This window comes from Drosophila gunungcola (assembly GCF_025200985.1).
Source record: "Drosophila gunungcola strain Sukarami chromosome 2R unlocalized genomic scaffold, Dgunungcola_SK_2 000030F, whole genome shotgun sequence".
NCBI lineage: Eukaryota > Metazoa > Arthropoda > Insecta > Diptera > Drosophilidae > Drosophila > Drosophila gunungcola.
In genome coordinates, this window is record NW_026453176.1 from 335067 (window position 1) to 361064 (window position 25998).

The following is a 25998-nucleotide window of genomic DNA, read 5'->3' on the forward strand; positions in this document are numbered from 1 at the left end:
AGAAACATATTGAATTACGTTTTCCAATGAAAGTCTATCTATAGCTAATCTCCACCTCCGATTTCAGCGTGTCGAGCCACTCAACACCAGTAAGTGGGTGTCAAGTTTGTCGCGCTGCCTGAACGCGCTTGTGAGGAATATATCGGCACCAGCAGGTGGATGTATGGGATATACCCACCACTCGGCTGTCAATCATGCATGCGAATGGGAACGCCTGGCTGGAGCTCTATGTCCTCCGCCTGAGGCATTGCAATTAAGCGCAAATGTCAACTAATTAACCTCTGGGGCGGCGATTGCAAACGGCAAACGGCAAACGGCAATCGGCAAGCTATAACCCTTCACTCAGCCAGAGGGGCTGTCAATAAAATTCTTTTCAACTGCTTTATTTTTACACAGCCAGAATCTTCCTTTCATATAAATAATTAAACGTTTCGCATAACAGATGAAGCTCGCTTTTAGGCTTAAAGGCAATACGGATCTCGTCTGGCGGCTGCGTTTTCTTTTTACTCCCTTTTCTGGAGGACCTGTTTGGTCTTTTTGTCTAACCCGGCACTGGCGTTGCACTTTTTCAATGCTCCACCCTCGCCGAGTTTTGTGTACATCCGCATATCCGCTGTCTAGCTAAGCTCGCCTGCATTCCGGAGTTGTTGCAATGTATTGGCCGTGTTTGTTTTGCAGTTTGTTTTACAGTTTTGCAGTTTTGGCTACCCGGTGCCGGTGCCTTGCAAGCCTGTTGTTCAATTTACGTAAAACGCGGCCAGAACAGAGAAAAACCAACGTCAACTGCAGTCGGTATCAAGTGTTGCCTGGGATTGGCGGCTCCGCATAGAAATGGGTGGTGGTGGTGCTGTGGTGCATGGGGGGTACTTTAGGGGCGGGGGTGGTTGCTGTACTCTGGTGGCACTAATTGAAAAGCAGCAGCCACTAACAGCAGTCGTCGCTAAAGGGCTGCCGAGGGATTGGGTTTAGAGACCAATGCTAGTGGCGAGCTACAGTGAAAATGTAATAACTTTGATTAATCCGGATGTGAAACCATATTTTCTAGTTCCCATCACAAAAAATTGCCTTTGAATATAAAATTCTATTCTATACAGTACAGTTTTACAATTCTGTTTAATCTTATCTTATGAATGGCTAACTTTCCTTGCAAATCTTTAAAATAAACTGTTAAACTATGAAAATATTTATACAAAACAACTTTTAATCGATTAGCAGAACGAGATGTTGGAATTTGGTTAAAAAATAGTATAGTTAAACTTACATTTTTTGATACTTTTTAGTATAGCTAAAATAAACTGTTAAACTATGAAAATATTTATACAAAACAACTTTTAAGCGATTAGCAGAACGAGATGTTGGAATTTGGTTAAAAAATAGTATAGTTAAACTTACATTTTTTTAACCTTTTTAAGATAGTAGGACATATATTAAAATCTAAAGTCCAGTTAATGTATTGTCTTAAATTTGAAGACAATCTGAAACGTTATTTTATGTCAATATTCAAAGAAGTAACGATAAAGTAAATAGAAAATGTAAGTTTCACCAATATAATTATTATAACTGAATTCAATGGTTTTTTTGAATTTATTATCTTAAAAAACTTTATTTTTATTTTATTTCATAATTATTATCATATGATACCTTGTGACAGGTACTATTCTCCTATGTGGACTTATAAAATTGTATACTTGATTTATTCGGCGGTTATCCACTGTACGAAGAAAGCCAATGCGCACAGCATTTTTTACTTGGTGCTTTTTTCCTGGCAATTTCCTTTGCATACTTTTGTGCTGCATTTGATTACAAAATGGCGGCGCTGTCCTGGCTCCTGACTATTGCTGACTGCTCCTGCAGGACCTGCAACAGGAGCCGTTGCAGTCGTAATGCAGCCTAAACATTGCGTTTAGTTTTCGTTTTGCCTGCCGTTACAACAGCTGCAATCGCCTGGACTTTGACTATTCATTAGCGTGTATGCGAGTGTGGGGTTGTGTGTGCGAGTGTGTGAGTGTGTACCTGTGCGGCAGGATGAGGGCCAAAAAACTCTAACAAGCTCAAAAAGCAATTTGCGAGGGGCCCGCTAAAAAATTGGCAAAAATATCGACGTGCCGGCTCATGCAATTGACGTTTGCGGGTGTGTGCGAGTAGGAGTTGGATTTTCGGGGACTAGGGATTGGGGCCTGTAACATAAAACCACGCGTTGCACAAAAGCCGCCAAATCGTCGTCGCTCAAAAGCCCCAGCAATGAAAATACAAAATGGCCGACCTATATGCAATACCAACCTGTTCCAGCAAACTATTTCGACCTTATAATTTAGCAGAAAGTTTGAATCTCTTTTTATTATGATTGTTTTCCGAAGCAATTCATTGTATTTACTAAAATCAAGCCATCCAGAATGTCATTTAATTTATGGAGAAAACGCTTTTCGGAACTGCTTTACAAATATTTTGCTAACCCTCAAAAATAAATTCGGTTTGTGGTCAGAAATTAGTACATATAGACGTTTTTTTAACACGTTCCTCCTGTACACACGACTGGGCCAATTAAATCCGTTTACAACAGAAAAATCGAATATGTGAACACAGTTTAATTCTAGGCTCGCAACCAAAATCAAAAAGTATTAGCCTTTCCGACCTTAAGCTTTTATTCTTAACATAATGTTAAACTACTTTTTTTATAAATAAAATTAGGATGCTAAAAGCTTACATTTTTAACGTATTTTAAGAAAATCTTCTGCCTGAATTTCAACTTATAATTTCGTTGGAAGTTGTTTTTTTTTAAAACAAACTTGTTGAAATGTTTGGCTTTGTTAGAAATTTAGATATAACTAAGTAGACACTTTTAATAAAATCAAAGATACTAGTTAATTTTTCGGCTTTGATAAAATTTTAACAAATATTTAAAGTATACGTGGAACCACGAACCCTTAGTGAAAATGTTGGGTCGAGCTTTTGGTGGCTTAATCCTGACTGGTGTTCCCGGGAGTAGGAGCTTGCATCAGAGGAGGATGCGACGACCATTCCCTGTGGTTCCGGATGCCAGGCTAAACACCCCAGTGCAGTCATCGCGACCACCTCGTATTCTGGTCAAGAGTTACCTGGCCCTACAGCAACTGGACTCGCAATATATGCAGGATGCTCCTCGCGATCTAAGGAACTTCTTTATGACAAAATGGAAAAATGTATAGAGTCTCAAGGCACATCGTTTTGATATAAATATATAATTTAAGGCTTACAAGAAGCTCATAAACTAAATAGTTCTTAATTCTTTTGTGCAATTAATGAAATGGGGCTTAAGCAAAATAAATAAATAAAAAAAGGTAAAAAATATAAATATATAAAAAATAAATATGCAATAGATATTATTTTTTGGCAGAAGTTTCGATTTATAAAAAAAGTAGGCCCGTTGATTACATTCAAATTACGACTACATTATGAACAGCTTGTTTTACTTTCGTCGGTTAGCCTAAATTTTAGAAGTAGTTTTCGAGCACCGGAAACGTAACCACCTATCGCAAAATGTTCCTGGGTCGGGCTTCTATCGGATTCCCGATGTTTAGGACGGAGACGCGGTTGCAGCAAAGGCGACGAATGTCGGAGCAAAGGCTTCCCAATCACCGCAGACCCGTGCCCGTGAAGCTGCAGGAGCGGAAGGACTCGTGGACCGACCTGAAGAGACCGCCATTCCTGCTGGTCAAGAGCTTCCTGAACCTGCGCCACATGGACCCCGACTTTGGGAATGACATCATGCGAGTTACGGACGAGCTAAGTTTCCAGCCACACCGCACTCTGTTCATCAACATCCTGCAATTGCCGCATCGTCGCTTTTCGGAAACTTCGGATAGCTTTACGGAGATGATATTTAAACATCCATCAGATTCGGACCCGGCTCCCGAATCGTGAGTGTGGATTTAAGAGTACAACAGAAATTAGTTTTTTTTTGTTTTTAAGTTTTATAAATAAATGGCTATCATATTTCGATTCGCTTATTGTTAGACATGGAAACGAAATTAAATAAAATAATATAATTAATATAAAAAACCTATAGCATCAGGACGATTAATCAACTTTAACTCAAAAAATTTGAGGACCATGATAATAAATACAAAAATTGGCTGCATCAGACGAATGCTAAATATTTCGGACCAATTGCACCACGAGGAGACACAATAAATATAATTAATGTTAAGAAATTATTATTTTCTCAAAAAACTCAAAAGGCTTTTAATCCTTTTTCTGCAATCGGCATACCGGCTATAAATTTATTAGTTAGTTCTTCAACTACTGGAAAAGAGGGTGCCTAAAATGGGACGCAAATGTATTTACAATAGTACAGAATGTAACGTCGTCTTTCGAAATAAATTCTAAGGACTTCTTAAAATATATTGTTGCATTTTTAATTATTAAACCATTACTATATCCAGAAAAAATACAAAAAAGTGAGCCATAGACAAGATAACATTTGATTCCATTTATTTTTTTTTATTTACCGGTTGTTCCCCTGGGAGCTATGTGATAATGTCTTCTTCACTGCGTTAAAAAGCTTCATTGCTGTAGCCCCATAATCGAAACAAATTACAATATCGGTAAATACTTATTCTATTGATTATCAAATTTTGGAAATTTCGGCGGGCGATTGAGATTGATCCGTGTATAACGGGGGTAATTGCTTGACTAGGCTCTATCTTTCTGATTATTGAAAAGATGCCGGTTATATTTTAACAAGACATTTCCGAATGGAGGCCATCCGAACTGGAGTCCAGTTAGTCCAAACCGTGTCTAGATATCGTAGGTCCCGTAAACCATTCGTCGTCGAAAATCCGCCCAGCGGTAGCGGGGATTATTGAAGCGAATGGTCTGCATCTGGTCCTGAGCCTGATCCTGGTGCTTTTGGAAGTTTTTCACATAGCACCGCGGGGCGTGGTGGTACTCCGGATTGGGCTCGTCCCGCCGACGGTACTCATCAATCCTGATGGGGTCCTCCACGACCTGGCTGTGTCGTGTCGAAAAGGAGAATCGCCCGGTTATCCGACAAGCAGTCTGGCGGTACGCCATGCGGGCAAAAGTCGATAGAGTCGACAGGCTCGCATTGGTCGGCAGCATCTTGAAAGGTCTGAAAAATTCGTTTTAATTTGGTCTCGACACCTCCGATTTTGGTGCACCAACGGTTCGATGGTGGTTCTTTGGTAAGGTAGCGATTACCTGTCTTAAGAGTTGGGCCGAAAGGAAAGAATATAAATTTATTGCTTATCTATTGTATTTGTGTGCCTGACAAGTGGGAGAAATGTAGGAAAAGTGAACCAAGTGTTAATGGTGTAAACGAAGGAATAGATGTTTGTTCCTCGGGTTACTAGCCAAAACAAATTATTTAATTTATTTGGTTTTTTTGTAGGCCGGTACGAGGTCTTTTGATATTTCAATTTAGCGTGGAGTCTCGTACTTTAACTACCACTAAAGACACTTATTAAAACAAAACTTTAAATTATGTCAATGTCGACTAATATATTTTAACTTTATTCATTTCCATAAACAAGTAATTGATAAAAAGCTACAATACTATTTTTTACGAGATTGACACATAATATGGTTCTGCCATGGTCAGTGTATATTCTTAAATATAAATAAAATGAAAAAAACTCCCTCACTGTATATAACCTCTTAAATTAAGAAGTCTATTGAATTTATTTCGAAAGAAATGTTTTAAGACATTTTATGAAGTGATTTTAATGGCTTTTTAATTTCCCATAAGCTAAGTTTAATTTACTGAAATAAAAAAAAATTTCCCCTTGTTATTTTAATGTGAGGCATGAAGTTTAAACAAGAGATAGTAACATTTTTGGATATATATACTTCTCCTTTAATTTTAAGCTTTTCCCACTTTTCTGTTAACCATTTGCCGAACAGCACGCACTCGAGACCAAAGCACAAAACATAATTAAACAATTAAAAAGCCTTTTGGCACTTGTCCTTACTTAGCCCAATTCGCAGGGCGGCACATCAAAGCCGTAAAAAGAGTTGTGCGCCTAATTACGCCGCCAAGTGCAGTGGATGGAAGAGCAAAATGCAAATTTGCAACAAGGCAATAAAAATATACGTCAAAATTAACTGGAAACAATGAGAGCGAGTGGCAAAATCACAGCATTTGCGGGGCAAGTTAATTGTGCAACTTTGAAGTGAAGGGAAGGATTCCAACAGGAAAACACAGAAAAAAATCGAGCTTGAAAAATACCCCAAGGGGAATTCAAAATGTCCAAATGCTTATTAAATATCTAATTTGTAACAAGTAAAATAATACAACGGAGGGAATTTGTGTTTAACATTTGGCCACGAATATGGTAGCATATTTATATGTTATTTTTTCTGAGTGCCGGCTAGTAGGACAGTGCTTTGAATGAGAAGTGGCTGGACCCTCGGCAGTCTATTCCCGGACTGTAATCCTTGCTGCTCTGCTCTGCTCTGCATTTTTTGTGCCCCCGTTGCCCATTGATTTTTTCTATATTATAAAATTTATGCTACCCGCTCTGCTTTGTTGCACTCTTGTGTCTCTGCCACCACCATCATTCCAAGCACTTCATTTTCTGCCTTTGCTTTTTATAGTCACTTTTTTATTTTTACATTTTTTCCAAGCGCTTCGAAGCTTTTGTTGTCGAGTGCGCGCCAGTGGCACCCGAGCCAAAAGAATAGGGCTTGACAATAAAAATTATGAAGCATATTACTTGAGTGCACTTGGGTTCCTCTTTCCATTCTTTCCCTTTTGCCACTTTTTCACCCAGCTCTTGTTTGTATTTCCTCAGATCACAAGGATGCGCAGGTATGCCAAAGTATGTCGCTAGTTTTTGGAGAGCAAACTTGCGTGTTAAGTAGCAAAAAGGGTTAAGAATACTTGGGATAATAATAAACTGGACTGTGGGAAGGGACAGGTGAATAGGAAGCTATCTGTCTAGGAGTGTTTGAATCTGGCTAGCAAACTTTTGTACATTGTTCCTTAAGCTTATTAAGTACTGAGAACATTATGTAATTTGTGTAACAATATTATTAGATGCTTTTAATTTCTTGACTAATTAACAAGTTATCCCCTCATCAATCAGTTAAATGAAATCCCTTATTGGTTACCTTATGTAATTTTATTTGCTGCATTTAACTATGCAATTTATGTTAACTGATGATTTATGGCTTAAATAGTCTTTTTTTATGATTTGTTTCTAGAAACCAGATCAAAAGAAAATACTTTTTATACCACAAAGCGTCCAGAAATAAACTGAATCAAGTAGACTATTTTTTGGCCATGTTCGGCAACTCCAAAATTGTGAGGCTAGTTCGTGTTTAGTAACTGCCGTAGATAATCTTTCTGCGGAACTCCGACCAGTAGTAGGTGTCTGAAAAGCAACTTCGCTGCCTCGTGCAAAACTGCCGGAAGTACTCCTTACACCTTCGTTGCCTTTCGACAGTGGATATTCCACACTGTGGCTTGAAATGTAACTCGAGATCCAATTTAAACGGCAGTTCTGATTTGTTAAAATAAACAAGGGGAATGGTGCGTCGCAACTCGGGATGGACAAACACACCGGGTTCCTGGCAGATCTTCGGCCGCGTCTGATATCCCCTAGTATGAAACATCCCCTTTCCGCGAAGACTCTTTAAAATTTTAAACATATTTTAAAATTTTGAGAAAGTTTGATTTTAAATAGGATTTTGCTTCCCAAAAGTATTTGGGAAGTTTGTAGTTAAGGCTACTGGGTCCAAATACATACGAAACAATTTTGGTAAATTTGGTATAAATAAATCTCTTAAATTTAACTAATCCTCTGAAGTTTTATTGTAAAGCCCACTTGTTTTGGCTTGATAAAATATAACAACAGCATATAATTTGGAAGACTAAATTTATTTGTTTTTTCTTGAATTACGCGAGCCCCTACATAAAATGGAAAATGTGAATTCAGTTGGGGTAAACGAAAACCTGCGATTTCCGAAGAGAGAGAGATGCCCATCGGGATCTAGTTGGTTTTAGTAGCTCGATCGACCGAAGATCATGCTGTGCCGGAACTCCGCCCAGCGATTGCGATGGCTGCGGTAGGAGTTGTACGGCGAGATGACTTTCCGGGAGATGGAGGCTCGATTCGGATCGTCGTACGGCTTCGTGGCGACGACCACCCGCTTGAGTAGCTCCTGGTCGGCGAGGGCTCGTTCCCGCTCCTCCTCCGCATTGTCCTCCGGCGGACCGAAGACGGTCTCCCGAACGGAGCGGATCTCCAGATCCGATTCGTAGTCATGGTCTTCCTCCGCCTTGGCCTTCGCTTGGCCATCATCATCCTGCTGCTGCTGCTCCATCGCCTGCTTGGCCTCCCAGTTCTGCTGCTCCGACCTGTAGGCATCGGTGTCGTTATAGTGGGATTTGAAGTTCCGCCTCTTGGCCGCGTTCTGGGCGGCCACCACATTGTTGCGCCGCGGCACAAACTCGTCCGGCTTGGTCACGGGCCGAAACATGGCAGAGTCCAGCCGGGAGACACTATTGCTCCACTGGCGGCTCTGTTGCTTCTGACGAAGTAGCTGGGCGGCCGCATAGCTCTCCTCCCGCAACGGCCAATCCTTGTACCAGGAGCCCCCGATCGCACCTTGTTGACCCTTCTCCAGACCCGCTGAAATGGTGGTCAGTGGGCGGTGACTGCGTTTGGCCAAGTGGCGCATCGATTGCAGGTTCCTCGGAAATACGGGCATCTCTTACTCTTATTTTATTCTGGGTTTGCCAAAAAAATTTTGAATTAAACGGATAATTTTTAAACGGTTTGAAATTGGCCAGGAAAAAGGGATGCACAATAATTTTAAATGGATAAAAGTAAGGCGCTCGGTCAGAATAAATTTCGGTTGTTTTTTGGTGAAAACTAGTTCAAAAATGAAAAATCTCACAAGTCGTGTGTTGATGTACTCGTAAAGAAACTGACACTAAATACACAAGTTTGCTGTGCTTGGCCAAATTTAATTTTCGAATTCTGCCCCGAAACAGATAGACCAGCAAAAAAAAGAATAAGTGTGCTGCAAAAACAAATAACATAATTTATTTACGGCCACAAGGAATTCAATTTGATTGAGACTTGAGACTTTCGGGTAAATTAAACAACAAAGCCAAAATGAAAATCATAGACCAAAAACACAATTTGCCATCGTCACATGAACATTTATTAATTTTGCATCAGCTGCAGTGGTGCGAGGTCCTTTGGTGGCCCGATAAGTCCTGGGCCGAATTTAACGCAATTTCCAAATGGAAACAGCAACAACAACTGCGAGACATGAAATTGAGTTAGTACACAATTACAACAACAATTATGAGTGAAGCCGGCCATTTTACAATAAATACCAAAAATATACAAGAAACGAAAACTATCTTATGGTCGAAATTTGTACACTTTTTTCTCTTTTAAAGGTAAACAAATTTTAAAAGTCAAAGAAAAATAGCTTTCTTTTAAATTTCTTCAAAATAATTTTCTTTTTCTATTCCAAAATTATAATGACTAAAATAATATTTTAGTAATGATTTTATTGCCATTTCTTTTTAGAAAACACTCTGTTTTGATAACTTAAGATTAATCAAACAATTTGATGAGAATTTGGAAAACCAGTAATACCTTTTTCCAGATAGTGTATTCGGTAAAACTTTATTGCTTACAAAGAACTATGCCTGGCGGTCTTTGATGGCCAGCGGGGTATGATTGGTTAGTGCGGGGCTGCAGAGCTTGTGCGTTGTTTAAATGTAGGCAGAAACATGTCACTGCTTTTTAATTTAAATGCAAATTAAGGCCTTTGTCAACACTTTGCCAAACTCAAGACAACGAAGACAAATGCCTAAGGCAACTGCAAGGAGGTCGGTTAAGGAATGACTCTGTGCAAAATATAAGTTTAAAGTATGCGTGTGCATGGGTAACAAAAAATAAACTTAATTCTTTTATATATTGTAATTTCATTTTTTGAAATATTTTTCGGGCTTAACTTTTTTATTAAATAATTACTAGATCCTCCGCCAAAATTAAAGACATTGTTATAAAAAATAATAAAAAGTCTAGAAATGTATATAACATAAAATTGTAAAATTTGTTCATTTTATATGAAATTTTATTTCCTAAAAGTTACGCTTAAAATTCAAGGTAATTATAATATATATATTTCTGTTAAATAATTAATTTAAAAAATAGCTTACCTTCAAAAACCCAACTTTACCAATTGTGATGCTCAAGTCTAAGAGTTTGTCATATGCTCCAAAGTAATTTATTTATTAAATAATGTTTAAATACTAAACAAACGTGTAACCTCGATATTAACAAAAAAATATTATTTGATGCAGTTATATATAAAAAAGTGTTTATAATCCAAGAAACCACGTACTTTTTGTAAGATTCAATTTTTTTTGCCCTGTTCATATACACATCATCTGATGGATATTCTTAACGCACACACACATTACCGCCCACATAGCGCCACATCCAGTTGAGGTGCGATGTGACCCGAGTGTTGACCCCAATGCCAAAAGGTTGACCGCAGGGGCGGCCAAAACTGATCACGCCCACCTGGAACATCCGCTCCCGCTGACGCAGGATCACTGGGCCACCGGAATCGTATTGGCAGGAGTCCTGGCCCCTGCCTCCAGAATCGTAGGTGCACAGCTGGCTGGGAGTTATGCTAAAGTTGGACCGACTTCGGCACACGGCATTATCCATGGTCAGTAGGGTGGCCTTTTGCAGGGTGTTCGACTTGGGGGCGGCAAAGCCTAGTGTTCCCCATCCCAATATATCCACATTCTGGTAATTAAAGTTGCTCTCTCTGATGGAAAATTGCATCAAGTGATTCTGCATTATTCCATTTTACAGGATCTGAACTTACACTTGTCGAATGGGAAGGCAAACGGGCGCTACCCCCCGAGACCATTCCATGGGGGTTAACGTCTGGAGCAGAGCTAAGTCGTTTATATTGCCAGATGCGGTTTCCATGTAGCCAGGATGGTTAAAAATATTTTGGATGCGATGTTGGGCGGCATAGATCGATTCACTACCTAGAAATTATATATTTAAGTTGTTAAAGATAGAATTATACAGTTCAAAGCTAGCAACATGACAAGTGTTTCCACAAATTCTTAATAATACACTTTAAAAGGGTAATATGGTTTGTATGACATTAAATACTTATTTTTACCGATTTTTGCTTGCTTATTTAATAGATTCGCTGAAGAATTCATGTTGTTAATTAGGGCGGTGTTTTGATTCGTATTGAGACATTAAACAAACTAACAAACTAAAAAATTTAAAAATTTATTTAAGAAAAAACAAGAATTGAAGTAAACTTCGGCAAGAAGAAGTTTATATACCCTTGCAGCTATTGCAAAATTAAATATTCTTTAAAACATCTAAATTTGGATTGATGTTCAGTTCTATTCTATTGTTCCTATGGTAGCTATATGATATCGTTTTCCGATTTCAACGAAATTAAAAACGTAATTTTGAATTATAAAACCAAAAGAAATAAAAATTGAAAAGTTACCATTTTTGTTTATTTTTTTTTTTGTATGTTCTGATTGTTCTTATGGTAGCTATATGATATAGTCCTCGAATTTTAATCAAATGTAATATCTTGACAAAGGAGAGACTAGTTTGGTTAGAAACGGACGGACGGACAGGCGGACGGACATGGCTAGATCGACTCTCCTAGTGATGATAAGCGAGAGTACATACACTTTATAGGGTCGGAAACGTCTCCTTCACTGCGTTGCAAGCTTCTGACTGAAATTATAATACTCTATGCAAATAACTTACCAGTGCTTAAATCATGCTCTCCCACCAACGCCAATAGGCGACTGGCCACCGGTTGGCGTGCGGTACAGTGGGCTGCGGTCATGATGTACCGGTCGCTGACAATGGTCCCGCCGCAGAAGATGGGCAGGTTGGAGGCCAAGTCCCGGATGCCCACCATCGAGGGAAACTCGTGTTTGCCCGCCTCCACTCCGTTGGCAATCCGCGTCGGAAAGGACCAGCCGCAGTCGCAGGGCGCCGGACGGGCCACCGCTTGGCAGTTGAGTCTGGAGCGCTGATGGGTCTGCGGACTGCTCGAATAGTAGGCAAAGGCCATGCTTTGGAAGTTGGATATTCGATTGACCTGCCCCATGCGGCAGTAGCGCTCGCCATCCCGAAACTGCAGGTCGCCATCACGGGAGACGAACAGGAACTCCGAGCCACAGGTGTCGGGAAACTACACAGAAGAACAATTTAATGATATTATCATTGCAAAAATTGAATTACTGACTGATAATTTAATAATTACAACTAATTATAACCATTACTTACCAACTCAAAGCGACAATTTAAATAAATTACATGATTGCGGGGGGCTTTCAAGCGAAATCGGCAGTTAGTACCACTTGGTATTGCTCCGGGATAGTTAAAACTGGTTATATTAATTGCTCGATTTGGTTGCAGGTCATAAAATCTGGTGCACTGCTGTTGACCATAAACTAAACTTATTAATAAAAGCACAAGAAGTCCCGAAAACTTCAGTTCGCACATGATGGAAACGTAGCTATTGCGGCTGTAAACTCGATGAAGCTGCGGCGCAGCTTATATAGCACCACTTCAATTGATAAGAAAAAATATTTCTTGTATATTTGAGAATTACAAATATTTGAGAAAGTCAAATTGGAAATTAAAGTCAAGGTAAGAAGCAGTTGTACAAATGACCTTCTTTTGTTATGCACTCAGAGAAATATGTTAAGGTAAAGATCCAAACAAAAAGATATATTGTACAGTTGTAACACAGTATTTGAAATATAAATTGTTCACTTATGCAAATTTATTAATAAATAATTATTCACGGGATAAATAATAAGTATCTTATGTTTTTGTTCTTTTTATTGAATATTTACATTTACAAATTTATTTGTTGTAATGACATTTCAAATAGTTATTTTTTAATTGTAATCAAATTATAATTTGAGAGTTCATTGTCGAACAAGTTCGAAAATTAGAATTAAAAAACAAATGCATTTATTATAAAAGGTCCTCAAACGCTATTAAAGTAAGCAACCACATCTTAATGAATTACGTTATCCAAATAATCCATACGTTTTATTTAAATTACAAGCTGACCACACAGTTTGAATTTCCAATCTTTTGACGTATCCAACTTATGTACGTTGTTATCCTCGCATTAACACCCATTGGATATTGAGTTCCAGCACAGCTCTTGCCAAAACTAATTACTCCGACCAAAAACTGCTTGGATTTGCGCAGAATGACTGGGCCACCGGAATCGAACTGACAGGAGTCGCGTCCCGTGCCCGAATAATCGTAGGTGCACATTTCGCCAGTGTATATGGTGGCTTCTTTGTATTCGGTTTGGCACTCCTGATTGGTGACCACCATTAAATTGATCTTCTGCAGACTTGACGATGTGGGTCCGGCAAAGAAGATCGTTCCATAGCCAATCACATCGACGGTTTCATAGGTGAACGCAGAGGTCCTAATCGAAACATTATTTTAATATAAACGATTTTTGCTTAAAACTAATAACTTTTACTTACGTTCCAACAGGCGGCAGACAAATGGGACCTACACCGCGTGACCACAGAATATTGGTGGCGGTTATCAAAACCGCAATATCGTTGTTCACATCGGGTTCAGAAACATAACGTTCATGGGGTATCATATCTTGTATACTGTATTGCCTGTAGTACCTGGAGTTGGCAGCTTAAAAAGGTCGGTTAACATGGGGTTAGGAAAAAAAATCAATATAGGATTATTTTAAATAATGTATTATAGGTTATTTAAAAATAAAGCCTGTTTAAGAACTAAATTGTTGTATATGCACTTACGATTTTGCAGATCATTGATTCCAACAATAGCAACAATATCGGTAGCTTTTGTCACCTGATAAATACAATGGGCAGCAGTCACGATATAACGATGGGCCACTAAAAGTATTTAACGATAAAAAGTCTTAAATTAAGAATAACATTTAGTTAAAATATAACTGGTTTCTGGTTTGTCTTTAAAAATTAAGTTTTATCATAAGGGTCAAGGCTTAAAGAAAGTTAATGAAAATAAAATCGCTTCCGGTTTTGACCTTAAAAATTAATCCTAAATGTTTTCCTAATTAAATCATAAGTTTTAATATATTTGTTGTGTTTATAAATTTTGTATTCTAATAATTAAGCTTACTCACCTATGGTTCCTCCGCAGAAGGATGCTTGATTCTTGGTCACATCCTTGAGGGCTGCCATGCTGGGAAATTCGTTGGCTGACGCCTGCTGACCATTGGCAATCCGCGAAGTGGCGGACCAGCCGCAGTTGCAGTTCTGTTTGGTAGTGGTCAAGGTGCACTTAAAGTTTCCCCCACTTGTTCCGGTGGAGATGTAGGCGAAAACCAATTCCGTGAAGAGGGACTCACGCGAGAAGGATCCAGAGCCACAGAAATTTTCAGCACCGCGCATCAGAAGATCGCCTTCTGTGTCCATCCAAAAGTTATCCGTGGTGCATGAGCCACTGTTCTGAGAGGGGGATAAAGGTTTGTAAGTTTTTTCCATTATAAAAACCATATATCATGGTAATGTCCCACCGAAGGCAGTGCTATAGTGCATTGCACTTGAATGTTGTAGTCTACGGGGGCGGTGAACTTGTACCGACAGGATGTTCCGCCAGGATATTTATTGGGGTAGTAGGGCGACTCCACGTAGGTGGTTCCCGGGCTCAGGTTGTAGGTGTTATCACAGCCCTCGAAATAGGCCAAGACAGCGGGGGCCAGCAGCACAAACGAGATTAGAAAGCGGCTAAACATTTTGGCCATACCTTTAGGCTACAAAGCCAGCACTCAACTGGGCTAACTCGATAATGCCACCCACACCTAATATCAGCCAAAACAACTAAAGCTAAAGCTAGAGCTAATTAAATAAATAAAAGGCCGCGTTCCAGCAGAAGATAAAACAGTTGGAACTTGCCATTAAGTATACGCCCCGTCTGTAAATGATTTCGCCCCCAGTCTGCAGTTGTGCAAATAAATTAATATAACACTTTCATAACCTTGTCAAATGCATACGATAGTGGCTTTGAACTTGGCTTATACTGCCTTGACGTTTTCCATTTCCTTGATAAGAACCAATGCATTTGCTGGTTAGCGTTCTTGTTGTTATACTATGTTTTTGAGCCCACATCGCTTAGGGTTATCCAACAGCTGTGCGCCTGGTGATAAGTTAAAGTCGTAGGTAAACAAACAATTTCTGAATAATGAGCTCTAATTATCACGCAAATAACCGCGAATTTACTGAAAGGCGTCAACGTTCGAAGATCTGGTCTAACAGATTAAAAGTGAATTTACTTCTTCCCGGTGCTACTGTCTGTTTTGGTATAAACGATAAGATAAAACAGAAACAGGAATGAAGCTTATCAACAAGACCTACTTTTTGGGCAACTTAATTCTTAATAACAATATTATAATTATATTCATAAATTTTGTCCCTTAAAAATTTTATTTTTTTGTGGTTTTATAAAAGTGTTGTTGGATAATAAAATTTTACTTCAAGTTTTAAAGTTTTAAATAGAAAGGAAAACACGGAGTATTTTATATAACTAAATTGTAGCCTTGTTCCAGATTCGATGTTGTTTGGCTTATGCAAACACTTCGTTTAATTTGCAGATTTTTATTCTGATACAAAACAAATAACTAACCATATATGTACTAGGTAAGGAGAGTGAAAATATTTGTTGATATTAAATTATGTTTTACGCTTATTTAAATTTGCATAGCTGTATTATATTTGCCATAAAAGTAGCAGACGGAAACTTTTAGTGTTAAAAAAATTTAAAATGCTAAAAAACACAATAGAAAATCAGTCAGCAAACATTTAATGACGCTAAAAATCAATTAGAAAAAATCGGCAAAAAAAAAGGCAAAGCCGTAATGGCTGACAAGGTGCAGCTAAATGTCGATGAAAATCAAGCAATCTGTCTATCAAAAATTGACTTTATGCAAAAATATCCACCAAAAAACATACATATACATAATAAAAAGCGCCCAAAAGCATGCTGCAGTTTTGTCACAGGACGCTCCGAGCTGTGTAATTATAATATGGAAACAAAATGCTCCATTTTTTTTTCGGCCACAGCACTTTTGTTACTCCACCCAGAGACTGCAAGCCCACTCTAATTTCGCAACACTGGTACATAGCGATCCAATGTCTATATTTTCTAGTGTCACACATTTTTTGCAACAATTTTTGTATATGCGTTTTTTTTTCGTTGTGGTAAAGTTTTTTCGCCGTGCATTTGCATTTTCCACTAATTTGACTTTTGTATTGTTGTGGTCGCTCCTGCCTCACCCCTACACCCAGTTTATGTGTTAGAGTTTTTTCTGCTCCTTTTGGCTTTCCACCAATCGCATTCCCTCTTCCACATCTCTGTATATGTGTGTGTGACTGCGCGTGGGTATTGGTGGGTGGGTCTGCGCTACGCACTTTTTGACTTTTCGTTGGGGAAAATGCGTTTTCATGCATTGGTTGGCTGTCGAGTGGGATCCATCAGGGATGAGTCGGACGCCTTTGGGTTGGGTATTTGCCACAACCTCCCCCCATATAGCCCCGTCTATGTCTCTCTTTCCGTTAGTTGGAGTGCATTTTCCCAGAGCTTGTCATTTGACGTGGCTGTGACTCTGTGGCCATATCATTAATTGCCGTTAGCTGGTAAACGGAACTAGGCATGAAAAGGCTACGAGCACACACAAATTAGTGGGCAACATGAATTGCATAAAGGGTTCTATAGAAAAAAGGTTATAGCCGGAATTAGGAAAATAGTATATGGTGCAAATTAACAGATGGAAATTGTATTGATTTGCCAAATTGCTAGTCCAGGTTCCACGATGCCACTCAATTTCAAATATAAATACAAATAATTGAATTATAAACTAAAAGACAGAGTTTAAGTTTGTTGAATTATAATTAAACACAAGAAATTCATTTCTAATCAATTATGTCATGTTTCCCTATGACAAAACAATATAGAGAACAAGATTACAAATAAAATTTATTTGGATTAGAAAAGCTCTTAAATATTAAGCTACAGATTTTTATATACCATGAGCTCCTGAAAAGCAAACTTTAATAAAATCGATTAGCCTTAATATATTTTAAATGTAGTTGCTTAAGAACTACAATTTCCTTACTTTCTTGAATGCGTCTCCTTAATTTCGTATAAGTGAAATTTTAATTAAATAAGTTTTATTTATACCTAGAAATTATAATTATGTAGCAGGTGGGCAAACGTTATAACATGCCCTGAGTTATTTAACTTTTGTTAGCGGCTTTTAAATGCCAAAAATGAATATATTTTTGTTTATAGAAAGTTCACACTGACCACAATAAACCAAAAATGAATAAGCGGTTAACAGTAATTGTAGTTTCCTGGCCAATAATCCGGCAGAATTGGTGCATCCATCAAAAAAGGTTCCTTTTATCATCTGTGCATCCTCTGCCTTCTCTAAAACTCTCTAAAATTCACTAACAGTCCATATAGTCAGAACGGAAAACACATTCAATTTGCTGTACCTTCAATCACAATAAATCCATACAAATTTCCTGGGTTTTTTTTTCTTCAGGGCGCTTTTCAAATGCAAACTAAGCAAATTTTAATTAATGAAAAATTGCAATTAAAAAACGGCCATGGCTTTCTTGCCACCGCCAACTATCTCCCTCTGGCAAGTACAGTTTTCCATTTCCACGTCAGATAAAAAATGGCCAAAGGAAAAGAGCAAGCAATCCGCAGGCAAACAAAAACACAAAACTGGTGTGCCCAGTAAATGCATAAAAAAACAAAACGCACCGAGAGCAAGTACATACATATGGGGTATATATGGGGGGGTCAGCTTTTTTTTCTTTTTATTTCGGGGCATGCATCTAAGCAAAGCTCTGTCGCTGCCAGCGTCGCCGATTAACATAAACACGCAAAAAACATTAACAGAGCCTCATTTTTTGTTGTTGTATTTTCCCAGCCTCAGCCTCGGCTTCGGCCAACGGCAACGCAGTTAGAAAAGCCAAGAAAAAAAAATAACAAATGTCAGTGGGGTAAAACTAAGGCAGAGGCAAAAAAAGATATTTCATACATAGATAACGCGGCGTATGTGTAATGTGCGAATGGGACGCAAGCTGGCGAACGGCGCTGGCTGCCTCTCATTCTGGCATTCGCTCATTACACTCATTTCGCATAGTTTGGGGCTGGCGCATAGGCAATTTTCCATTTTCCGCACACACACACACCGCTGCAGCACCCAAACCCAATCACAAAAACGCGTTAATAAGAGGAAAACGTGGCGCAAAAAACTACACACAGACACCGAGATGCGGATACATAGAGGGAAAGAGCGATTTTCCCCCGGCAGCTGGCTCGGCCAATCGCAGAATTTGTTTACGAATCGGGCGGCAAAAGCAACAGAAAGAAAACACTTGGGGAAAAAGAAAAATGCTCACCGCATGCTCTCCCATTTTCCGCTCTCTCCTTCGCGCTCTCCCTCTCGCGGCACAGTTTTTATTTTTCTTTCGAAAGCCACGTGCTGAGAATCGCTCTCTTAAGCGTTGCGCTCTCTTTGCTTCGTTGAGTTTTTCACCATCCATGGGGGGTGGGAAGGGCGGTGAAAACCCAAGGGGGCGGTGGATGTCGGGAGAAGTGGGGTGGCACGTACTCGCTTTGGTTGGCTGGCAAACTGGTTTCTGTCGATTGACGTTTTAGTTAATATGGTCAACAAATTTTAATTGAATGCTCCATGTTTGTAAATGTTTGATGAATCATTGTACGGGAAATCGAGAAATGGCAAACGGCTCAACCCAATTTTATTTGATAACTTTTTATTAAACCATCAATCCATTTAGACTTAAATATATTTTCAAATTACAATTTTTGGTAAACAGAAAAAAGTGTCTCCAAAAAAAGGTGATTCTGCTGTTGAAATGCTACTACCGACAATAGTTGGTTGAATTTTCCGATGTTCCTGAAACTAACCATAAATTCAACTAAAAGTTGCAACTGACAAAAAAAGTTTGTTTGCCAATAATTACAGTAAGCTTAAGCAGTAAAATAGGTAAAAGCGACAGTTAAGAATTTTAATTTTACAAGGTGGAGAATTAATAATCACAACTGATGCTACTAAAACAGCGGCAATTTTTCAGCCTTGTTGCGCAAATATTCGCTTTTTGTAGTTATTGGTAAAGTGGGTATTTAAAAACATTGCTTTGTCAATTGATATAGCGGCAACTATTAACTATTTTTTTTGTCATAATTTTTTTATAGAAATTTTTTAGTTCCTTTATGCCTGTTTCTTGCCTAAAAATTAAATTAAAATAAAAATCATTTACCTTATTTAATTGCTTTAAGAATCTGGTTTTAAATTTTTTTTTTTGAAGGCACACACAACTACAATAATCAATCTATTACGTATGTAATTTTCGTCATCATGCCTCCATATGTACTGGAAAACATGACTTTTGTCAATAGTTATATAATATGTAACTGTTTTTTAAACAAGATAAGTTAAATGGAAGTGCCTTAATAATACAATATTATGAGAAATACGTCTTCCATTACTCAAACACTTTACTACCATCATTAACCCAGAAAAACAGCACGGTAAAAGCCCGGAAAGCCCCTAAAGAATTTTTCTATTAGCCAACAATCGATTACGTAGCTTATGACCTGCGTGCCGGGCTGTAAGCAGATATTACTCAGTCCAGGGTTAGGTGAATAGTATTTTTGGGATTAAAAGACAAGGCAAATGGAAGAACGGAGCAAACAGTTAAATGAAACAGTAAACATAACGCATTAAATGTTAATGTCGCCTAATTGTGTAATTCGTGGTGTCGCATTTTGGCTGTCATTTACATGGGACATAACAATGGAACTGTCCCATCCCCAACTAACGCCCCATAATAGCCATGGAATAGACCCTAATGAAGCCGCCAAGGTGAGCGCTAATGAAGTAATTACAACAATTAATTTAATTATAAATTAAGCTATTGTGCGCTTTGTCGTGACATTTATGGGCAGTTCAAAGGGTGCGAGTGTGGCTGGGAGATGGGGAGTTTACCTCAGTTGCCGCGGTTTGTTTAGTCAACATGTTTACAAAGGACACCGAAGGACAACAGGGTACAATGCTCGAGAAGGATAACAAAAAAGAAAGAAATGTTAAAACCCGATTGAAAGCTTTTGCTAATAATGGGTTTATGTTATTAGAAATGTTATTTTAGACAAAAGTAAATATTTAATAGGTTAAAATTGAAAAAAGTTAAAATAGTTTGTACGAAATTCCCACCCGATAGACATGTTTGATCTTCCTATGATTGTTTATCGAATATTTACTGAAAATCTCCATTATTCCAACAAAACACTATAAATTCGCATGTATTACGCATACACCGCGTAAAACCGCGTTAAAACATACAAGCAAACAATACTGTTCGTGTGCATGTGTGTGCTTTTTCCTGCGAACTAATGAGCACTGCACACAACCACACTCATGCACAATTTTCACTTCAAATATTTTCCATATTTTCACACCTTGTCAACTTGTTTGGTTTGCCGTTTTGGTTTTGGGTTTATTGGCTGCTGGCAACTCGCACTTAATTGAAATATAAAATAAGCCAATTAAAATTAAAATTATGGACACGCATTATGTCCTGTGGTGGGCCTGAACTCTCCACATATCCTTCCACATCCTTCGCCCGATGGCAGACTGTTGATAGCTGGCGTATTTATTGAAAATTACTGCAAATGAGCTGTGCGGGGCAGGCCAGCTGCAACTGTTGATAATTTGTAAATTATTGCATTGATGATAAAATTGCTGCTTTACATATGCATATCGGTTGCGTAGGTACGAATTATTTGTTCAATATACACTTAATGAAGCTGGATTTTTAATTGTTTAATCGGAGTGTGAGACTTAAGGCGCTGCGGTGATTAAATTAATTATATTTTACACAGCCAATGTGATTGAATTCAAGGATTTTAGTTTAATTAGAATGAGTAGTATACTGTTTTAAAGGGGCTATTTTAGTGCTTGAATGGTGCAAGTGGTATAATATCTATAAGATTTTCGTTTTATTTTTCTGCACCAAAAGAATTATCAAATTTTAAGGAATTTTTATCCCGATAATCATATAAGGCACCTGAAAACTAATTAAAAACTTACAATTTATTAAAGTATGCAATCCTTTGTTTGGATAATTCTGAATAGCTCAGACCTCTAAGCACATTTCAATCAATGTTAAAACATCCTTCCCTCGGTGCCACTTCTTTTTGCTGCTGACCCTGCATTAGAGCCAAACTATTTTCCAAACAGCTACTCAAATATCGCTGGTAATATTGCCTAATTGACTACAAGTATGGCCAACTCACCTCATTTACCCCCTGAAGGCCACGAAACATGAACACAACCCGAAAAATGTTCAATGGAAAATCGCAAAATTCAATATTTGAGCATTTGCAACACATGCCAGAACAAACTCGGAGAAGACCAGAACAAAACGGAGTAAAACAGGAAAAGTGGCAGGATTGGGACAAGGGGGGGCTTGTTCCTGTCGGAGTTTTTGGTGGTAAGTTGCCTTCTTACCTGCCGGTCTCTCCGTCTTTTGCCAGTTAGCGATGCCTTCGAAAAGTTTGCCAGGACAACGCTGCTCTGTGGGTCCTTGCGGCTTTTGCCGCTGCATTTCGGGTCGCGCAATTATTTAATGAAGTTATACAATTTTGCCCATGTGCTGATCAGGTACGTGCAAATACCTATATACGGCTATGGGTATGTGCGTGTCTGTGGACTGCGGTGAAAATTTCATTGCTGGCCCGACTTTTGTTGTAATTTGATTTTTGGTTTGTTGGCTTTTGTTCGAGTTCGCCATCGCTCAAAACTTTGTGCAGCGGAATTCAATTAAGAAATGTCAAAATTTTATTGAACACAATGCGGAGCCCAGATTTTGCTTCAGGGTCACCTAGGCCTCATAGCCACCAGATAACCTGATATCCACGACATTAATTTAGGCACGCCAATAACCTTTGCGGACTCTTGCTGCATCAATTTTCATTAAAACGCGCGCGCGTAAAAAAGTCGATTTTTTTTACTAGCTCGCGAAAAAGTTAGAAAACCGTAAGCGGAAATGAATCCCATGTGCATAAATACGTATAAATCCAAAAATAAATTGAATTAAAAAAGGCGAGAGCACATAAAAAACGCAAAGACAAAAACCAAAACGAACAAAAAAGTAGAAAACCAGCGAGTCCAGCCGACAATTGGAGTGAGCATAATAAATTCGAGCATCAGACTTTGTTTGGCTTAGTCAATGGTCCACATAGCAAAAAAAAAAAGGATAAAAATACTAACCATTGAGCATAGATGGTAGCCGTTCCCTGGGTGCCTGGATGGAGTAAAGAAGCCGGCCAAAATCCGGAGGAGAGCGGATGGAGTCAACAAACTGAGTGAAATCGCGAATTTATTGTTGACGCGTTACCCCAAAAATGGTGGGAGTGCGATTCCGTGAATGCTTTTCAACTAAGGTTCTTCCCAAATATATTACAACATCATTTTCATTCGCTTCAGTGCATTTAAATATTGCCCATGTCTATCAGTTTTATATACTTGGTTTTAAAATTATTCGATAAAAATTATAAAAAATAACAATAAAACAATCTGCAATAATTTAAATTTTTTTGATATTTAAATTTTTGTTGGACTTAAATTATTAATATTTCAAATAAATATATAGCTTCATAATTTTGCACTTTAAATTATTTATTAAGTGGTTGTTTTTAAGCTTTTTATTTTAGTATTAAAATTCATATTCGGACGTGATTTTGTCATCAATTTACGCCTTTCTAAATTTTTTTTGGATCTATTTTTTTACACTTTAATTATACATTTTAAGTTATCTATTGCATAGAAACATCTCCTGTAAAGGTACACATTCTTATATTAGTAATTTTTGGCATTCATTATCTTTTTTGCTCCCAAGCGATCCACCAGCATTTTTCGCCCAACCAAAAAACAAAGTCATTTATCTTATTTTGTCAAAAACTGTCAGCGAAAAGGGGAAAAAGAACTGCGAGTGTGCCTGAAGAGTGGGAAATTGATGGAAAAAGGGTCCTGGCAGAGCAGTCCTTGTCTGGCTTCCTGTTTCCTGCTACATCTTCGCCACCCACACACCTCCTGCCAGCGCTTTGTTGACAGCAATTGTCACAATTACAAGTTGATATGTCCTGGGCAGCTGACTTGCCATAGCGTATATATCCTCGTCCCGGCTAAGTCAACTGATTTAAGTGATATTTATGCCAGACGCCGCGGCGGGCGTTCAATGGAGCAAGTGATAAGCGTGCAGCACTTGACGGACAACTATGCGGATGGAAATGGGGCTGAGGAGGAGAATCTCCGGGAGTCGAGTCCGGCAGCTCGTCCTGATTAATGGCTGATGCTTGCCAAAGGATAAGGCACGAGACAGCTCTGGCTGGAGGTGTTGGCCGCCAGCTGCCAGACGCTGGATGATCGTATAAATTTTGTAATGTTAACACGACGTAAGACACAAGTTGAAGTGCCACTAGTTCCCTTCGGGCTGGCAAATGTTTTCCCCACTAATTTTTCCGTGTCCACTGATTAAGGGATACGGAGGGCATACAAGGCAAATGGAAATATTTTAAAGAATTAAATTAGAGTCAATTAATGGTCATTCAAGTTATATAAATCAAACAATTAAAAGCATCAATTTAAATTTGTTTTGATGATTGAAATGTAATTAAATTTCTGCAATTTATAATAAATGCGCATGCAAACTTTTTAGTTACTTTAATATATGTTTTCTTTCTGTACTTCAACTTAATTAGGCTGTTCTGTATTTCGCCAATTAAAAAACCGCAATGGGTAGCTCGAAAGTCATTCAAAATGTTTCTCAGCAAAATGATTTTTTTGTAGTTTTTTTAGTTGCTTAATTTTGCAGCCACACGAGAAGAAACATTGATAACAAGGGCTGTTCGCTCCTGGTCCCTAGAGCTTCCCATGGAAGGCAGTATAAATATATAAGCCTTTTTCCCTCGTACCAGCCATTGGGAATTTTTCGCACACTTTTTTTTAAACTCATTTATGGACCGCAAAAGTTATGTTGTCTCATTAACTTTTAACTTGTTGGCTGGCGCTGAATGTTCGCGAGGTTATTCGAGCTTTTCTCGGATACTGTTTTTTTTTATTTTCTGGCCCACACACTCTTCAACTTTGGCAAGGACTCGACAACGGACTAGGGACATTGTTAAGGTAACGAGCGTTGTAAAAATAATATTTTTATTACAAACAAAAAAAACCGGGGGGAAGTAAAACAAATATTGTATGGCTGGCCCAACTCAAATTGCAACTAGAAAAAGTTGTTCATCATGTGAGCTAAGCTTTTGACTTGACAAGCGGAAAAAGTGTATAAAAATATATGTGGAAATTAATTTTAATGCAACAGAGGAGAGTGAAGCGACAAACGAAAAAGGTGAAATTACATATGATGTTTTAATTAGTGAGCAACGAACGGAAAAATATGGAAAATGAAAATACCATACAAAAATAATTGAGTTTGTGGTTTTTAGTCTTTTGACTTTTGCTTTGAGAGCAACAATTAAATGTATTCGGATTACTCGAAGTATTCAAGAAATGGCTTTCACTTAATGACTTTTTGGTAATTTATGGAAAAAGACACAGCTGCAATTGAAGTGGAATTTTAAAAGTTATGTATTATTTATTTTGTTTTGTAATTACAGTTTAAATCAAATACCTTTTTGATTTATTAAAAATCAATAATGAAACAAGTACTATTTGCAATCTTCAGTATATATGTTAAATCATTTTTTCACAGGTTTTTATAATTATTGTTGTTTTAAGATGCTGTAAATAAACTAGAAATCATATTTTGCCTAACCATCAGGAATCGTCTTAGTTTAATATTGGTTTTTTAACAATCAATTTGATTGTTTAAAATCTTTTTGGAGGCCAAGTTATTATGGATTTTCCAAAAATCAGTATGAAGCATGACAAAACATTATACTTATATACTTTTTTTTTTTTAATATATCTTTTCGTTTTTATTTTAGCATCTACCGTTTGCATGTTTGCATTTTCTATTTTTTTTGCTCGGAAATTAAACGTTAGCTTGCTCGCGTTTTGCCTTTTGCAGCATTTTCACCCACAGCCACCCACTTAATGCAATCTAAGCGCAGCTGCTGCATCATTACGACACTTCTTCATGTGTGAGTGGGTTTTAGAGATGTGTGCGTGTCGATTTCTTACTAAAGATCGTAAGAGGGCACTTGATTTTCTACTATATGTATTATGATATTTGTATAAAATTTATATTTAGAGTTTTTTGCTTCAAGCTTACAGCTATCGTTTTTGAAAAAATTGTATTCGTCTTTAATAATATATTTTTAATATCGCACACCTCTAGCGTGTCTATATGGTAAGCATATAAGGAAAATGCGAGGCGAGGGGCGTTTGTGTGCTTTGCTTCCGCTCAGATTTAATTTCGTTCAAGTGTAAAGGAGGAGCGAGTAAAAAATAAAAACGTTGCCATCCAACTATGCGCCGCCTGTTTGAACTTTTTAGTTCGCCGTTTTTTTTGCCGCTATTTTTCCAGCTATTTTTTTGTACATTTTTTTGCTGTTTCGTTACTGACTTTAATTTAATTCTGCCTGCATTTTTCATTTGCGGCACTTTTGGCGTTTCACCTGGCCGCCAGGTGTTGTGAGTTATGTGCGCCGAGAGCTGTGCAAGCTGAGCTTCGCCTTGGCAAATTAAAAAAAATTCTAATACAACACCGGGGAATGCACGAACAAATTCTGAAAAATAGGAAATCCTCATGAGATTTGGTTAGGAATCAGAGCATATACATATGAGTAATATATAGACAAGCAAAAAATGGAAATTGGTGCAAAATGGAATACCATGCGCTACAATATTCTCTCATGTATTTTCCCTTATAAATTG

The 25998-nt window shown here is 38.0% G+C and overlaps 7 protein-coding genes across 7 annotated transcripts; 2 read left to right on the top strand and 5 right to left on the bottom strand.

Moving 5' to 3' along the window:
- Nucleotides 1–2808: 2808 nt before the first annotated feature.
- LOC128256832 (uncharacterized) lies at nt 2809–3238 on the top strand. The gene has a single exon (XM_052987496.1). It carries the CDS (start codon nt 2934–2936, stop codon nt 3183–3185), a length of 252 nt encoding a protein of 83 aa, XP_052843456.1. The 5' UTR covers nt 2809–2933; the 3' UTR covers nt 3186–3238.
- Nucleotides 3239–3484: 246 nt separating this feature from the next.
- LOC128256825 (uncharacterized) lies at nt 3485–3980 on the top strand. The gene has a single exon (XM_052987475.1). It carries the CDS (start codon nt 3517–3519, stop codon nt 3898–3900), a length of 384 nt encoding a protein of 127 aa, XP_052843435.1. The 5' UTR covers nt 3485–3516; the 3' UTR covers nt 3901–3980.
- Nucleotides 3981–4474: 494 nt separating this feature from the next.
- On the bottom strand, nt 4475–5335 carry LOC128256822 (uncharacterized). The gene is made up of 2 exons (XM_052987471.1): nt 5200–5335; nt 4475–5110 (listed from the first exon to the last, which is right to left on the bottom strand). Exon 2 carries the CDS (start codon nt 5098–5100, stop codon nt 4777–4779), a length of 324 nt encoding a protein of 107 aa, XP_052843431.1. The 5' UTR covers nt 5101–5110; nt 5200–5335; the 3' UTR covers nt 4475–4776.
- Nucleotides 5336–7163: 1828 nt separating this feature from the next.
- Nucleotides 7164–7796, bottom strand: LOC128256795 (uncharacterized). The gene has a single exon (XM_052987419.1). It carries the CDS (start codon nt 7648–7650, stop codon nt 7321–7323), a length of 330 nt encoding a protein of 109 aa, XP_052843379.1. The 5' UTR covers nt 7651–7796; the 3' UTR covers nt 7164–7320.
- Nucleotides 7797–7860: 64 nt separating this feature from the next.
- On the bottom strand, nt 7861–8938 carry LOC128256794 (uncharacterized). The gene has a single exon (XM_052987418.1). It carries the CDS (start codon nt 8710–8712, stop codon nt 8002–8004), a length of 711 nt encoding a protein of 236 aa, XP_052843378.1. The 5' UTR covers nt 8713–8938; the 3' UTR covers nt 7861–8001.
- A 1332-nt stretch (nt 8939–10270) lies between these two features.
- LOC128256801 (venom serine protease) lies at nt 10271–12578 on the bottom strand. Its single transcript, XM_052987427.1, has 4 exons — nt 12321–12578; nt 11793–12225; nt 10867–11035; nt 10271–10806 (listed from the first exon to the last, which is right to left on the bottom strand). Exons 1-4 carry the CDS (start codon nt 12537–12539, stop codon nt 10431–10433), a joined length of 1197 nt encoding a protein of 398 aa, XP_052843387.1. The 5' UTR covers nt 12540–12578; the 3' UTR covers nt 10271–10430.
- Nucleotides 12579–12852: 274 nt separating this feature from the next.
- Nucleotides 12853–14880, bottom strand: LOC128256789 (venom serine protease). The gene is made up of 5 exons (XM_052987412.1): nt 14587–14880; nt 14194–14518; nt 13844–13942; nt 13553–13718; nt 12853–13491 (listed from the first exon to the last, which is right to left on the bottom strand). Exons 1-5 carry the CDS (start codon nt 14812–14814, stop codon nt 13107–13109), a joined length of 1203 nt encoding a protein of 400 aa, XP_052843372.1. The 5' UTR covers nt 14815–14880; the 3' UTR covers nt 12853–13106.
- Nucleotides 14881–25998: the final 11118 nt, after the last annotated feature.

Coding starts and splice junctions, on each gene's coding strand:
- LOC128256832 (XM_052987496.1), top strand. CDS start 2,934: ATGTTGGGTCGAGCTTTTGGTGGCTTAATCCTGACTGGTGTTCCCGGG.
- LOC128256825 (XM_052987475.1), top strand. CDS start 3,517: ATGTTCCTGGGTCGGGCTTCTATCGGATTCCCGATGTTTAGGACGGAG.
- LOC128256822 (XM_052987471.1), bottom strand. CDS start 5,100: ATGCTGCCGACCAATGCGAGCCTGTCGACTCTATCGACTTTTGCCCGC.
- LOC128256795 (XM_052987419.1), bottom strand. CDS start 7,650: ATGTTTAAAATTTTAAAGAGTCTTCGCGGAAAGGGGATGTTTCATACT.
- LOC128256794 (XM_052987418.1), bottom strand. CDS start 8,712: ATGCCCGTATTTCCGAGGAACCTGCAATCGATGCGCCACTTGGCCAAA.
- LOC128256801 (XM_052987427.1), bottom strand. CDS start 12,539: ATGTGCGAACTGAAGTTTTCGGGACTTCTTGTGCTTTTATTAATAAGT. Junction 12,226..12,320: donor TAAATTGTCGCTTTGAGTTG/GTAAGTAATGGT, acceptor TCTTCTGTGTAG/TTTCCCGACACCTGTGGCTC. Junction 10,807..10,866: donor TGCCTTCCCATTCGACAAGT/GTAAGTTCAGAT, acceptor ATTTTCCATCAG/AGAGAGCAACTTTAATTACC.
- LOC128256789 (XM_052987412.1), bottom strand. CDS start 14,814: ATGGCCAAAATGTTTAGCCGCTTTCTAATCTCGTTTGTGCTGCTGGCC. Junction 13,943..14,193: donor CTTCTGCGGAGGAACCATAG/GTGAGTAAGCTT, acceptor AAATACTTTTAG/TGGCCCATCGTTATATCGTG. Junction 13,719..13,843: donor AATCAATGATCTGCAAAATC/GTAAGTGCATAT, acceptor GACCTTTTTAAG/CTGCCAACTCCAGGTACTAC.